Source organism: Syngnathus typhle, linkage group LG13, assembly GCF_033458585.1.
Source record: "Syngnathus typhle isolate RoL2023-S1 ecotype Sweden linkage group LG13, RoL_Styp_1.0, whole genome shotgun sequence".
NCBI classification, from domain to species: Eukaryota; Metazoa; Chordata; class Actinopteri; order Syngnathiformes; family Syngnathidae; genus Syngnathus; species Syngnathus typhle.
This window is the reverse complement of record NC_083750.1, coordinates 3,883,064-3,899,104: the sequence shown is the minus strand read 5'-3', so window position 1 is coordinate 3,899,104 and position 16,041 is coordinate 3,883,064. Positions and strand designations below refer to the sequence as shown.

Genomic DNA, 16,041 nt, shown 5'->3' with positions numbered 1-16,041 from the left:
TAGCACGCTTAAATGTTTTTTATTAATACATCCTAAAATAAATATTCAGTATGTAAACATTTCAATACAGTCAACAATGATTAAAATGTCCTGTATGACCTCTGTAAAGCAGCACAACAAGAAGTGGTACAAGGAAGAGAAAGAAAATGTGCCGACGTCATCTGTCACAGAAGCAAAATGAACGTCTTTAAAAATGCATTATTCATTTCAATAGAATATTTCCAATTTTACAATTCACATTTCTCCAATATATTTGGCAATATACAGCATAGTGTAAGTACAAAAAATACTTTTATTTCAAAGTACAGTAGTTGAACAATGAGACATTTAGGTTCTTAATTTGCTTTGTGTCATTTTAGTCAGTAAAAAAAAATTGCAATATAAACCAGTATAAAAAGTAAATTCAGGTTTTTGTTCAATTACTGAAAGCACATTATGCAGTAGGTTTTTATGATCCTCCACCAACCACTTTTCTGGGGTACCACGCTACCTTTTTGGAGGCTATTGTAGTCTAAATACATACGTATCCTTCAAACTATGTTTCTAGGATCTTCACAGTATAACAAACAACCAAAGCAACTACAAGCCCAAACATAGAATTGGGTTATAAACTGGCTAAATTCTGCGTCAGTACCTAAGTTTAGCAATTTTGTCAATGGTGGATCCAGCTTGAATGTCAGACAGGAAAGGAGTCTTAAGTCTCATGCTTCAATGCTTGCTCACATGCCATCAACAATAAGGAATCTTCTTAAGAACCGCTTCTACCTGTGAGATTCATCCTTGATCGGATCAGCCAAAGCCTTTTCTGGGATGCTGACGCATGTGCTGCTGCCCGGCCAACTAATTGTTGATCCACCTGAGTTCAGAGACTTCAGAACTACACTGGGTTTTAATATCTATTGAGAACCGTTTCATTGCGGGCTTTCATAATAGTTGCATGGCGCGGGGCATCATCTATTAATAGTTGCACTGAGAAACATACTAGACCAGGGTGGGCAAACTACGGCCCGCGGGCCACATCCGGCCCACGGGACCGTTTAATCCGGCCCGCCAACCCTGAACAAATTGTATTATTAAACTTTTTTTTGTGGTCATTTTGCCTGCAATGACTGCGTTTCCCCAGTAGATGGGGAAGCGCTCGCCTGCGCATTTACTACCGGAAGCCGTGTCAGAAAGCTCGGTGCACACTCACAAGTGCGTGTACGTGTACATGGCGCACTCGCGCTCTATTTGTATCAGTCCCAAATTTACAGCGTGGGCTGTGACGAAAGCATTCTTGTAATTTGCGCGCTGAGCTTTCAGATGCAGTTTTGCGCTAAAGCCACCCACAAACCTTCCCCTGGAATCCTTCCATTAAAATGAGTCGCCCAAGGAAAAAAGCAAGGTGGAGACAGTGCCGAGTGTTTAAAAGAGAGTGGCCAATTTGGCTCGACGTACGCGACGTGACGTTCAGCCACATGAACGTCAACATCAACCCGTCACAGATCGAGGTAAACGGACCAACACCTCAGATCTCTCCTAAGAATTGCCACAACAAATTTTACTCCAGACTATGACGCACTAGCAAAAAATCACTGATAGCAGTTTTTTAGTGAATTATTATTACTTTTTTTTTTAATGCTGTTAATAAATGCATTTGTTTTCAAAAAACTTATTTGGAATATCCATGCTTTACTACCTACTAAAGGCCAAAATATTTTATGCAATGACCTTTACAGGTCCCTTATATTACTTCACACAAACACTACGTCCATCTGCTCCTGGTCCGGCCCTCCGGTCCAAATTTAGAACCCAGTTCGGCCCGCCCCTGTACTAGACCAATACTTGGTCATTGTTACAAATATATGGTATTGCATCATCTTTGCAGATGTCCTCATAATTGCATTATGCCGTCCCGCTTCCAATCACTTTTGACAGTAGTAAAAGGCAACCAAAGAGAAATGTATCTTAAGAACATGATTTGGACAGCGTTAGTGAAATAAAGACTTAAAATACAATTGTGTGACATCAAAACCATAGCGTTTGTGGTCATTTGACTGAAAAAGATTTTTTTCATCAACGTGATGAATACGTTAATTTGACAACATATATATTTGCTGGAAGGATCATATTATTTTTAAGGAACAATCAAGATGATAACAGAAATCTCTGTGACATTTATAAGTTGCACTCACTGAAATGTGAGGATTCTCGACGAACAGTCGAGTGAAAACGTTCCCATTGTAAGTGAGAGCAGTAGTCTTTTTCAAAGCGACCACTAAAAACAATATTGACATACTCTTAAAATGATGGTCTAAATCATGGGTGGCCAACCCGCGGCTCGCGAGCCGCATGCGGCTCTTTGCCGGGTTTCATGCGGCTCCTTTACGTTCGGCTTGCGAGCCGCATGCAGCTCTTTGCCGGGTTTCATGCGGCTCCTTTACATTCGCTTCGCTTCGGGGGGGTGAGTAATGGGACGTCAAACGCTGCGTGTTCGCTTCGCTTCGGGGGGGGGGGGGGGTAATGGGACGTCAAACGCTGCGTGTTCGCTTCGCTTCGTAGATGGGTTGGCTCTTTGCGGTACACAGTAAAAAAAATGTGGCTCTTAGTCTCTGACTGGTTGGCCACACTTGGTCTAAATCATATTTTGACAAAATTATTATTTTTTAAAAAACATTTCCTATGGATGCTGACCACCTAAAATTGGCTACATTAAGCAGATAATTCAATTTGACCACTACCATAAAATTCTTATTAAATATAATACAATCTTTATTTGGTTCAGTTTTCTGTTTCTTCTGAAAAACTGAAAACCAGTTGGGCTATTAATTTAGAATGGTGACGATATGCAACTTCCCCCAAAAAGGCTTAAAAAGTCATACTCTGGTTAATATCACAACAAATCATATTAACTCATGTTAACCACAAAAATATACAGCTGTACAGTGTAATCAGTTGCGGCTATTGTGTCCAGTTTTCCTATGATTGCATCAGCTGATTTTGCTTAGTCCATATCATTTCTAAAGTGCATCACTGCGTCATGTTACCTTCCACTCCCGACGTCACCGATGGACGCATCAACACCTGATTGACTTACTTTCCCTCTCAAGGGAGGGCATCCACAGCCAGATGATACATCACCCGCTTGGAGATGAACCTGGAAGATAAGAGCACGTCATGCCGGGTTTGTGATGTGATGCCTTTTGTTATAAGCTTAAAAAAAAAAAAAAAAGTGCTGCTACCAGCATGAGGACTAACCTCGAAAAGGAGTTATCAAAGATGAGTATGTATTCTCCTGCTTTTCGAACTTTCATTTCTCCTCTTATTGTCTCCTTATGGGAGTTGCAGCGAGTCAGTGGGATCAAGACCTGACAAAGGAGAGGACTTAAAGCTTTGAGACATATTACGTGTGTGTGTGTGTGTGTGTACAGTATATGTGCCACCTTGGCCTGCTCCAATGTAGTCTGTGCACTCTCCTGGAAAACAACACTGAAGGAAATGCCTTTGGGTTCTGAGGTAAACGTCCAGCAGACGGTGGCGCCCGACCAGCCGGCGCTGATGGGCACAGTGCTGTAACAGTTGGACTTGATGAAGAGCTCCCTCGAGCTGTCGCCAAAACTCGATATGTCGTCCAATGCGAAGCAAGACGTCAACCTAAGGCAAGAAGAAAGCTATATTTCTGTTTTTCTGAAAGGATTGCTTATGTAAACTTAACAGTGAAGTAAAACTTCTCTGTACGGTTTTGTCATGTCAGGTGATGTATTCATTGCACAAGTGTCGTTTCACTTCATTTCTCACTTCCCGTTTTGACATTGATCATGACCCAAAACATAAGAAAACACATGACAGCGAGTAAACAGGACTCTGTGGAAAAAGAAAAAAAAAAAAAGATGTCAATTTACGTCAGTTCTCCTGACTTGAGCAGGCAGATCTCTGCATCCTGCATGGCGCCACGCTGATCCTCGAGGACTTCCGAAGACAAGTCTCCTGTGCTGGCACTGCTGCAGCTTCTGCACAAGACAAGAAAACACAAAAGCAGAATACAAACTGTAATAATTGGGGCTACGCATATGACGATTTTTCCTTGACAGGTATTTCTATTGCAATGCATTTAAACTGCAACCTACACGCCGGTACTCATGCTTAAGGAATTTGTATTTGTCATAAAGTGAAGGCGTAAACAGCCAAGCCAAATGAGATACAGTACATACAATTGTGCTGCCTCCTGCTGTCCATGTCCAGAAGAGCAGGCGGTGACAAACGAGTCACCGTCAGAGATGCCGCTCACTTCCTCCTCTGTGATGATGTCAAATATTCCATCCTCCTGCTTGTCGCCTTCATCCACTCCTGGGGGAGGAAAAAAAAAATTCACCCTACTCAGCATTCAACTTACTTGAACACCGCGTCCTCCTTTACCCAAGAGGCTCGTCACGGCTCTCAGAGGCTGCAGCAGTCGGCCGATCGCAGAGCCCGGCGTGCTGGTAAAAGTGTCCTCCTGCGGGGGGCGCTCTTCCTCTCCACTGACCTGGTTACGGCATTCCCGGCAGCAGAGCTCTCTGGTACCGCCCATCTGGTAACTAGCTGCATTGGCCAGGCAATAATGGCAGAAGGGACGGCCACAAGATCTAGGGAGAAATGTTCTTTTTATCATGCATCTCAGACAGTTTATATTTTCTTCAGATACGTATTTTGTTAAACTTGGAAAATAGCAAGTTAAACAGCAAATGCAGTGTGCAGAGTCTGCCGGTAATGTTGTGTCCCTCCGACCTGCAGCTGTGCTTGCGGAGCAACCAGCCGAATGGCGTGTGGCAGCCCAGGCAGTAGTTGACGTCACGCTCCGTCTCCTCGTCGCGCAGTTTCTGCTCAAACTCCAACGCGTCCGTCTTCTGCCACAGCGCATCTTTGTCCCTGTACAGATATTGTTGAAAAAGCATTTACAGACTAAAACAGCTAAAGACAAAAAAATCTTGGGCTTCAAAATCCAGTTTTCATTTACATAAATCCGTGTACCTGATGAGCTCCACCAGCCTTTCCTCCAGGTTGACCTTGGTGCGGTAGAGGTCGTCCAGTTCGGCTGCCGTCCTCAGATCTAAGTTCTGCTTGTCCAGCGTGACCTTCCTCAGAGTGTCCCTCAGCTCCTGACAGGCCCGCTGAGTCGTGTCAAGCTCCTCCTGGCATCTTTGGGCAAAATTAGTGACAAAGACAAAAAACAAAAAGAGGACGACTTCTCTGCTGGTCTTATTTTTATGTCTAAATTGTTAAAAAAAAGAAAATTGTTGAGGAATAACACAACACTGCGATAATCGCGAACAAACAGCATTCAATATTTAGAAATAAAGTACAGTAAATGCAAACAATATCTCACCTTGATAAATTCTTTCTCAGTTGGATAAGCTCGTCCTCTTTCTGCTGAAGGAGATTTTCCGACTGGGCCAACTGAATGGTTTTCTCAGCAAGGTGTTGCCGGTATCGTTGCACCTCAGTCTGGCAATAGTCACACATAAAGTACATACAAAGGTCAATGGGACACTTACATGTCTGTACTCTCTACCAATATACTCTCTCACCTTCCAGCGCTTGAGTTGCTTTTCTACTTCGACTGCTTTCTCCTGCTCGCTCATCATCTGTAACCTCTCATCCATCAACTCTTCGTTGACACTCTGAATGACAACACATCATGTTGCTATTATTATGCTAACAGCCTTGCTACTAGCTTAAAATATCTGCGTTGTGAGTCTGACCTGCAGTTGACTGCTGTGACTGATGGCCTGGCTGCTGAGCTCCAGCCGGAGCGTTTCGATCTCTTGGCGGCTCTTCTCCTGCAGCACCTCTGCCTCCTCTTGGACTTTGGTCAGCTCCTCTTGCAGCTTCTGAGTCATGGCCCAAAGGTCATCCTGGTGACGGAGCTTGCCAACGAGTTGCTGATTCTCTCGGCGGAGCTGCTCCGTGCAAGCATCTATCCTGGTTGCCTCCTGCGCGGCCTCCTCCTCCAGCGCTTGCTGCCTCTTGGAGAGGGTCTCCAATCGCAGACAAGCTTCTTCGTTCTCGGCCGTCAGTGTGCACACTCGAACTCCGAGCTCAGCGGTTTCGGTGTTGGCTCGGTGCAGGGCCTCCCCGGACTCGCTGTTCTCCAGGCACAAGGCATCATAGCGTTGCTTGAGAATGTGCAGCTCCTCCTTGTTAGCCGTCACCTCGGCGGCCAGGCCTGCCCGAGCTAGGGCCTCGCAGTCTCGCTCCCGGATCAGCGCTTCCTCACGCTCACGAGAACGCAGGATCTCATCTACGTGTCGCCGGTTCAGCTCCTCCACTTGACCCTTGAGCTGTTCCACCAAAACTCGCAGGTCCTCTCTGGAGGCTTCGGTCACCTCCTGAAAGGCCTGAGCTTTCATCTTCTCCTCCGTCCCAGCCAGGAGTTGAGCCCTGAGCTCCACCACCTCCTCCCTAAGTCGATGCACCTCCCGAAGGTTGAGCTCCAGTTGAGCCTCAGCAATCACCAGCCTGAACGGAGCCTCTTTGCTATCAGGGGTTAAATGTTCCTCGCGGAGCTTTGGTGTTTTTTCGTTGCTCTCCGCCGCTCCTTTTTCATCATGTTGCTCTGAGGTCCTGCTTTCCAGTTCCTCAACACGTTCCTGTAGAAGACCACATTTAGCCGTCTGGTCTTTGAGCTTGACTTCCATTTGCTGGAATTTCATCAGCAGCTCCTCATGGCTTTTTTGGGATCCTGTGAGGTTCTCATCCAAGTTGGACACTTTAGCGTTAAGCAAGTCCACCTCCTCTTGAGCCTCAGTGAGTTGTTTTTTCAATGAGGACTGAACTTCAAGGAGTTCCAAATTTTCCTGTTCCACACTCTTCTGTTGAGCTTCCACTCGCTGTTTCTCAAGAAGAACCTTCTGGACAAGCTCCTCCAAATGGCAGTTTTCATCCAGAAACTTCTTCTCGCGGTCTTCACTGCACAAATCGGCAGCTTCCAGCCTTCCCTTTAGGTGCTTCTCAGAAGCCCTCAGAATGGCGAGCTGGTCTAACAAGGCTTCCCTTCCCTGAGTCAGCTCTACAACGCTGTCCTCACTCTTTTTGACCGCTTGCAGCAGCGCAGTGTTTATACCCTTAAGTTCGCAGCACTGAGATTTGCAGTTATCAAGGTTTCCCGTTTCTACGCTGGCATTCAGATCGATGTCCCCGAGTCTAAAACTCAAACTCTCTTTCTCCATGTTTACCTTCTCCAGATGTTCTTCCAAATGCTTGATTTTCTCGGAGCTAACAGAAAGTTCCCTCTCTCTGCTTTTTAGGGTTTTTTGTAAGTCCAGCAGTTGAACTTCCAGCGTTTCATTCTGGCTATCTCTATCGGTACATCTGCGCTCAATCTCATCACGCTCCTCCTGCAGCCTCCGTCTCAGTTCCTCTGCTTGGCGTTCTCGACACTCTAGCGAAGCTTGCAAACCCTGAAGCTGCGCTCGTAAATTGCCGCTCTCCTTCTCTTTCAGCGTCAACGCACCCTGAATGCGACCGACGGCATTCTGGAGCTCCTCCAAGCGCTTGAGGGTCTCAGCTCGCTCGTCCTGTCCACGGGATTTAACGTCAGCCAGTTTCTCCGTGCAGGTCCTCAACTCCTCCTCCCTCAATTTCAGCTCCTGAGACACACGATCACAATACCTGGCCCGGTCCTCAGCCTCCCTCTTGGCCTCCAGCCTCTTCTCCTCTGTTGACTTAAGTTTCTCCAGGAGTTCTTGAATCTTCCAGGCTGATTCGCAAAAACTGGATGTTTGTTTGCCCTTTTCTTTTATAGTCTCATCCAGCTTAGAGAGAAGCTCCATATTTTTGTTCTCAGTGGCTGAAAGTCTGTCTTGAAGTTCACAGTTTTTTTCATCCCAGCATGTTTGATAGTGGTTACGGACGTCCATGCTAGCGGAAGGATCCGGCAAACTGGTAGTTTTCTGAGCTGCTACCAACTGCTCCTTAAGGTTCTTAACCACATCTTTCAGATGGGCCGCCTCTTTCCCTAATTCCTCCACCTGTCTCAGAAGCTCTTGCTGCCTGACCTCAGATTGGTCGAGCTCAAGGCGCAGATTCTCCGCAACACTGCGAAGGGATGGTTCTGCTGGTGCAAGATCCCCACGGAGATTCAAATCTGGAACGGGGACCTCCTGTGACTGGATGGTTGATGGAAGAAGTCCTCCGTATCATATTCAAATAAATAATGCATTTTATACATCGTGCTTTATACCTGGATCAGACTGTTGACGCTGGAGCAACGACTGGGGCGTTTCCACAGGAGTGATGATGAGCCGGCCCCTAACGTCCGTCTTTCGTGAGATCAAAAGGGGAAAGTTATGTTTTGCAATTCACATCTGTTAAAAATGGCTGTCTATCAAGGTTGAATTGGGGGGGGGGGGGGGGGGCAACAAGTGCGCATCGGTTACCGAGCAAAGGCCGGCCAATCAATGTCCAGATCGTAACCCCGAGCTGCAACATCAAATTGGATCTGGTTGAGCTCGTACAGGTGGTTTATGATGTCTGAGGTCAGGTTTGGGTCGAGGAAGGGACTCCGGGCGTAATACCAGTCACTAAGGAAGACAACATGATGGGGAACTTGAGTCACATTACACGAGTCGGACTTGAGTTGGCAATTTTAGGACTTGTGACAAACTTGGCTAAAAAATTACAACAGACTCAATTGGACTTGATACTCATGAGACTTGACTTTGACTTGAACTACAGGACTTGTTTACATTTGAGGTGTCCTCAGCGCGTACGACTAACGAGTGGGATACGCCTTTGGACACGCCCTCAGCCACACCAGTCTCTGATTGGCTACTCTTCTTGCCGTGTGTATTTTAAGTTTTAAAATGAAAATTAAATAAATTAGAGGCATTTTTAAAATATTCTACTGTCAGGTCATACATTCCGTTTTAAAATATATGGGAAAAAAAGTAGATTTGTAAATAGCACTTTTCTAAAACAAAATGAAAGAAAGGCTAGACACTAGTTTGCATTCATCAGGCTTAGAATAAGTATCCCATTAAATGCACTAATTCCAGAGTGGGAAGTGAGTAATGGTGGTACGGGTGAAAGGAGGTGTATGTTCGCTTGAAAGGAGAACCAAGTCATAAATCAAAAAGAGGAAGTCACGCTTCCTTGAAAAATATAAACACTACCTTGTGACTTTCTCATTGATGAGACACTGCTGGAGTGTGTCGGCAAGTCGTTGATGAACCAACGCGTAGCGAATGAAGGCTCTTCCTTTGCCCAATGAGGTTTTCAACTGAGAACACATAAAAATAAAAAGCAGTGTGAACTTTTTATTTCCCTTTAGACATGACAATAAAATGACCCAAAAAAATGAAAATAGGCAAAAAAAAAATTTTTTTTTTCAATAAAACCCAATGAAGAAACTAAATAAATATAACAAAGTTAGCCGAGTGCACTTCATCCTTTTAATACCGTATTTTTAAGATATCGAGTTGCTCACCGCTGTGAATTCCAAGGAACATGCGAAGAAAGGAAGGAATGAAGATGAGTCGTGGGTGAAAGAAGGTAAATGAATCGGTCCAGAGTGACTGACCGAGGGATTAGTTACATGATAATACGCTCTGCGTATTTGCGTCCGTGCCTGTCGCACACCGGCATACAGCGTCTCAGGTGTGCGCATGTGTGTGTTGCAGAGCGGGATTACCTCGGGGATAGACTTTACAAAACAGATGCCATCATTAGCGCCCTTGATCTTAATCAGGCAGTCGCAGAAGTAATCCCAGTAGTCTTTTCTCTGGCCAAGAAAGGTTGTCTTCTCCTTCAGGTCAAACTGAAAATCATACAGTGTTGTATTATACTACTGTCGATTCTCAATATTATTCATTAAGATTATCAGGTATCGTACCTGTAGCAGGTATTCGAGTTTGTAGAAAAACCTGCGCAGGTTGGTGCTGTCGTCGGTTACGGGCTCGGCGAGGTCTTTGTGCTCTTGGCTCAGCTGAAAAACAGCATCTAACAAAAAGAAAAGGCATCATATATGTTTGCTGTTTCTTACAAAGAATGCTGAAAAGAAAAAAAAATACTGTTGTTTCTGACTCGATTGCGGTTCACTTTACCTGTATCCAGGATTTTTGGATTTATATCTGTATAACTTTCATACTTTTATTATATTACTGGACTTTACTGTGATTTTTCTACACAGTTGTTTTTGTAGACTGCATCTGTGCATCCTCCATGCATATTCTGATTTTGTATTATTATGCATAAAGATTTGTATTGTATATTATGTAAATAATCACTGCTTTGTCATTTGCGTCCTCTGATAGGACCACCACCAAAATTGGCTTAAAGGGTACCTTTAGTCATTAGCAATATTAACACTTTTCTATTCTACGAATATGGCTTAACCAAATCCCTGAAGTTTATTTAAAAAAAGCAACTCATGTAGGAAATAAATGGCTTTTAGTAAGTGTGACATGGAAATACTGGGAGCATCCATGTTGCTTAGTTTGTGGCCCGGATCAGGCACCTGCGTGACGTCAGCAATTTGATAGCATCTTGGCTGCCTGCAATCTCGGCCCCAGCGTTGGTGCAGGCAATGAACTCCGGGAGAATCTAAGCTGGGTCACGGAGCACGGATTCAGTGAGTGTCAGTAGTATTGTGGATCACGCAACATGGCGCAGTGTAAAGCATTCGGATGTTATAATAACAAACGGAAAAACAAAGACAAACACTTCTTCCGTGTGCCGATGCCGAGCAATTGTGATCGTAAAAGGATCTGTAAACAATGGTTGCACAATCTAGGAACAGGTCACACGATGAAAACTTTCTCTTTTGCCAGTAATTCCGTGGTTTGTGAGGAAAAATTTGACGAGAATTGCTTCGCAGCTGATGTGATTAACAGGACCCTTGGTTTGAAAGAGAAAAAACGTCTTCATCCCTGGGCAGTGCCAACAATTTTTGCCCGTAAACAGAGAAAAACTGATGTGAAAAGGCAGCAGCGTCATGAAAAGAGATCCCAGAGACAAAACATTGCTGTTCGGAGACAGGTATGTATCTGTGACAAGCAGTTTGGGTCCCCTATTTTGATAAATTACTGGGCGATTATTGTGGTTTGTTTACATTGGTTTCCTGTCATGGCGGACAAGCGCATTTTGCCAGAGAAGTCAGTTTCTTGTTAAGTGATTTCAGTAATGGCTATGATCAATTGGTCTTTTAAGTACATTTTTGGAAGCTGATTTGTACAAAACGGAATCAACTTGGTGACGTCATATCCGGGGCGCCATATTTCTTCCCCAGGCAGCAAAAGTGCCGGTCAAACGGCAATGTTTCAGGCTATATATCTCTTGTCCCTAAGAAGTGTTGTGTTATTTCTTTTTTGATATTGTACATTTACTTTATACTAAATCAGTGCCTGCGTTACACAGGTTGACCAAAGGTACCCTTTAATGTAGGATCTAATTTCTGCACTTTTGGGTCTTCCATGCAGGGAAGCTCAAGTAGTGATTCAAAACCCAGCTCAACTGCGGGGCAGATGTGCTAACCACACGGGAATGTTTTGCAGAATGCAGACTACAACCACAAAAATAAATATATCATAACAGAAACCTGGCGCAGATTGTGTGTATCTTTTTACCATGGAGATCTCTGATGATCCTATGCAGCTGATTTTGGCCAACTGATGAGCCTGAGGAGGTCATTGTGGACCAGTTCTGCAAGAGACATTTCACAAAGAAACGTTGTTACTCCAAACAATACAACACACCATAATGCTCTGTCTTTTTCTAACCTGAAAGACACTAAGTAAGTTCGTCAGACTGAGCAGCTACTGTGGGTTAAGTAGTTTAGTTTTCAGCAGAGTTCCCCTGCTGACAAGCGGCAATTAAGATAACGCAGGCCATATAACCAGCAGCTTTTGCAATAGCTTAGCTGTTCCGTCAATGTTTTTATGTCATTTATGAGCCTCTTTAAACGTGACATCAATGCGTCAATGGAGGAGACGTACCAATGCTATTTTTAGCACAGCCACCTGCTATTGACTCTCCACTTCCGGGTGCTGAACATTTTTAAACAGTCGACCTGGCGGTCAAGATGGTGGTAAAAGAGAGCTGAGAAAATACCGTAGCTCGGGAACATTGATAAAATCAGACTTACTTGAGGTGAAATCGTCTAGCGACCACTACACAATATTGTTTTCAGACGGAATCCTGCCCCTGATAGGGGGCGGGTATGATTGCATGACTGACAGGAAACACTGACCAACCGGGATGACCGAGGGTCTCAAAAAAAAAAAAAAAAAATCTCAGGTTTGGTTGAGAGACATAAATAAACAACTAAAAGGAATGTTTAGGAAATTAAAAAAACACTTAACGGTCGCTTTAAAAAAACTTAAAACTTATATTTTCTCAAATGTGATCCAAAATTATTAAACGACCATGTATTATTTTACTCGATCTTGGAATGAAGAAACAGTACGAAAAAATAAATAAATCTGTTTTTTAAATGTATTTGTAACTCGCACAAGAAACTTTTAAAACTGTTAAAAATTTGTAGAGTGTATATATATATATATATATATATATATATATATATATATATATATATATATATATATATATATATATATATATATATATATATATATATATATATATATATATATATATATATATATATATATATATATATGAACATCCTTTTCACATGCTCGACACCCACCTTGGAGTTTATATATATTAAAAGACTCCAAGGTGGGTGTCGAGCATGTGAAAACGATGTTCACAGCTTTGTGGGTCAAATTAGGGAAACATAACCAAGACTCCGCTGCGTGCAGTACATTTGTGCAGGTACGGTAATATTGACATTATTTTATCATTTAATGAGGGATGTTTCATGAAGATTTTTACATTTTTTTAAATGTGGTAATAGTGTTAATAAATGGATATTACTTGTTTTTTTTTTTGTAACACATGAAGACTATTTAAATGAGACTTTCTACTTTCTCTCATTTAGATTAATGCTATTTTGTGTGAATTAATGTATATTAATATTATACTTGTCTTCTAACATTATGACTTTATTGTCAGATGTACCCATAGAATCCGTTGTATGCAGACGGTGTCCAAATACCTTTGGACCTAACTTAATGTCGTTTTCTCACCACGGTAGAAATGGCTGCAGTTGAAGAAGTCACCACTATCACAGCAAGACCACCAATAACCTCTGACTGGACATATAATTATGATGAAGAAAATTATGATGATGACTACCCAGATGAAATGTGTAATGCAAGCACCCTGGCACATTTTAGCAAGGTCTCCAGTCCTCTTTTCTTCTCCTTAGTGGCAGTCTTTGGTCTGCTGGGTAACGGCTTGGTGGTGGCAATTGTACTCAAGTACGAGAATGTCAAAACCCTCACCAACGCCCTCATCGTCAACCTGGCTGTGTCTGACTTCCTATTTGCCACGGCGCTGCCATTTTGGGCCTACTACCACGCCTGGGGCTGGGCTCTAGGAGAAACAGCATGCAAGTTGGTGAGCTACGTATTCAACGTGGGATTTTCCAGCAGCAGCCTGCTCCTCATCGCCATGACGGCCCAGCGCCACGCTGCTGTTATCAACCCCCTGTCCAGCCTTGTGTCAGCAGCAGGTATCTGGAGCCTGCTGCCGTGCATGCTCATCTGGGTCACCAGCATCCTGGTGGCTGTCCCAGCCTTTGTCCTCACCACCATCGTGGAGCATAGTGGTGAGAGTTACTGCGAATATACAGAATCCGCCAGCAGCTTGTGGGGAATCTACCAGCAGAACTTTCTTTTTTGCCTCATCTCAGGCGTGTTTCTCTGCTGTTACTGTCAGATCATTTGCAGACTACTTCGTACTCCAGCGAGAAGACGCAAAAACAAAACCTTAAAGTTGATTTTCACTCTCATGCTTCTTTTCTTTGTGGGCTGGGCTCCCTATAATGTCACAATCTTTGTTAAATCTTTCCGTTTTTGGCCCCAGAGGCCTGTGGATTCTGAAACTCTGGCGAGGCACTGCACTAGCCACAAGCTTCTGGACTTCAGCTTTTACATCAGCAGACTGTTGGCCTTCTCGCACTGCTGCCTTAACCCCATCTTCTACGTGCTAGTGGGCTCCAAGTTTAAACGCCACTTGAGGAAGATGATGGGGTGTTGGCGTCAGGGCGATGGTGGCGGCGCAGGCAACGCAAGCGGGCATCGTAACCGTCTGGTGATCACATCTCTGTCAAGCGGGGATGAACTCTGTGTGTAGCTCAGCAACCTCTTCTATATGATGTAAAATAGCTATCTGAAACCTCTTTTAAACCCATTTGTAAACTGCTTGTAAACTGTTCGATTTTATCAACAACAAAAAATGTCAGTGTTGTAAATTGAGGGGGGAAGTCACTTTGGCAATTTTCTAATTTAATTCTGTTGGAAAATATCAATGTTTTAATTGTATTTTCTTTTCCCAAAACATATTTTAATGGCTTGATGTAATTATGGAATATGCAAATCTGTATTGGTCAAGAACCCTTTAACCCCGGTGGAGAAAAAAGTCTGACGCCTTCTCTGGAGGGTGAGACCAGCAACTTCAGACATGAAAAATATACTACCTATTATTAGCCAGCAGAGAGCGCTGTTCTATCAATTTTAACTGTGTGGCCCTTGAAACAAACGCCTATGTACATATGTTTATTGGAAAGTATATATCTGCCAAAAAGATTACTGATTGTATATCTTAAAAGGCAGGTTACATATTATCCATGAATTAAGTCATTCTATTTGGTTAGGAGAAGCTGTTAAAATTATTTCTAATAAATAAAATCAATGATAAAATAGAATCAATTAAACACTGGCAATTTTAAGGTTGTATAAAACTGTTTGGTTCCTTCAAATTAAACAAATTATTATTTTAACATACCGTTTTTTTCCGTGTATAGTGCGCAATATTTTACTAATTTATTGTCCTAAAATCTGGGGTGCGTATTATACATGGGTACAAAAAAAAATTTTGAAATTTTTTTAAAAAATTATTATTATTATTATTTTTTTTTTTTTTTAAAGAAAGTCATGGTACAACAAAACCAACAACAGGACTGACCGACAAAGTCGTGGAACAAAAAGACAGGGTGACATTACCAAAGACAGGAACAGAATGACAGTAACACATGCAATGATCCAACGGTGAGCGAGGGGCAGACAGGACTTAAATACAAAACACGTTACATCGATTGAGGTGACACAGGAAGAGCGGGGTGACACGAACAGAAACTATGGCAACCTAGACACATAGCAAAACTGGGGACGAGACATGACAAATCTCCCCCGAAATAAAACTCACCTTGTTTGTTGTCAATCGCGCATCGCATTCAGCCATCCTGCCCAACACACTTAGTAAAATTCATAATTGACGACACATCGTTTGATGCGATGGTGCAATCCTTGATGGTGTGTTATTGTCAAATATTGTTTGTTTTTTAATCTCCATCACGGACCGGACGTCATACGGAGGCCGCCATTACAGATGCGCAGAACGGTTGCGCAAGACACGTCAGCTATATAAAGAGCGAGAGTTCAGTTCTCCACCTATTAGTTTCAATTCACAGTTTAATTAGCAGTTTCAATCAGCAAATAACAAAATGCGTATTACAGGTAATATTTTATTTCACAACACTTTGCCTTGTTCCTTTCGTCTCTGCTGTTCACTTCAAACACACTCCATACGACCGCAATGCTCTTGTATCAGACGCTCGCTCGATCACCTGCTAGTTTGTCGTCTGTCACAATGTACCCTACACAAATCCGAAACATTTGTTGCGGCTCCGAGTCACGACGAGGGGCAAGTTTTGGTTTCCAAGGGTGTTTTTATTCCTCTTCAACGTCTCTCCCATACAGAGCCGCCTCTTTCCCGTGTGCGCACGGAGCGCGGTGGTGCGTTTAGGGGCAGTCGGAGAAATCAACGCCAACAAAAAAAATGACATCCAGCCTAGTTAAGACCATACCAAAGACTATAAAAATGGGACCCATTGCCTCCCTGCGTGTGTGACGATCTTTGGGACTTAAAAAAAAAAAAATAATAATAATAATTTTTTTT

At 43.2% G+C, this 16,041-nt stretch overlaps 2 protein-coding genes across 4 annotated transcripts; one reads left to right on the top strand and one right to left on the bottom strand.

The window, feature by feature from the left end:
- Positions 1–12,186, bottom strand: LOC133165725 (FYVE and coiled-coil domain-containing protein 1-like). Of its 3 annotated transcripts, none has more exons than XM_061295568.1 (18): positions 12,101–12,186; positions 11,583–11,658; positions 9,851–9,957; positions 9,650–9,775; positions 9,132–9,238; positions 8,397–8,540; positions 8,201–8,279; positions 5,721–8,126; positions 5,547–5,639; positions 5,345–5,463; positions 4,990–5,157; positions 4,747–4,887; positions 4,396–4,604; positions 4,191–4,326; positions 3,882–3,989; positions 3,423–3,633; positions 3,238–3,347; positions 1–3,136 (listed from the first exon to the last, which is right to left on the bottom strand). In XM_061295568.1, the coding sequence occupies exons 2-18, from the start codon at positions 11,644–11,646 to the stop codon at positions 3,085–3,087; spliced, it is 4,380 nt and encodes a 1,459-aa protein (XP_061151552.1). In that variant the 5' UTR covers positions 11,647–11,658; positions 12,101–12,186; the 3' UTR covers positions 1–3,084. The 3 variants fall into 3 exon arrangements, with proteins under 3 accessions (XP_061151552.1, XP_061151554.1, XP_061151553.1); XM_061295570.1 differs by lacking the exon at positions 12,101–12,186 and adding an exon at positions 11,952–12,064; XM_061295569.1 differs by lacking the exon at positions 12,101–12,186 and adding an exon at positions 11,736–11,945.
- A 498-nt stretch (positions 12,187–12,684) lies between these two features.
- Positions 12,685–14,812, top strand: LOC133165743 (chemokine XC receptor 1-like). Its single transcript, XM_061295611.1, has 2 exons — positions 12,685–12,792; positions 13,115–14,812. Exon 2 carries the CDS (start codon positions 13,117–13,119, stop codon positions 14,215–14,217), a length of 1,101 nt encoding a protein of 366 aa, XP_061151595.1. The 5' UTR covers positions 12,685–12,792; positions 13,115–13,116; the 3' UTR covers positions 14,218–14,812.
- Positions 14,813–16,041: the final 1,229 nt, after the last annotated feature.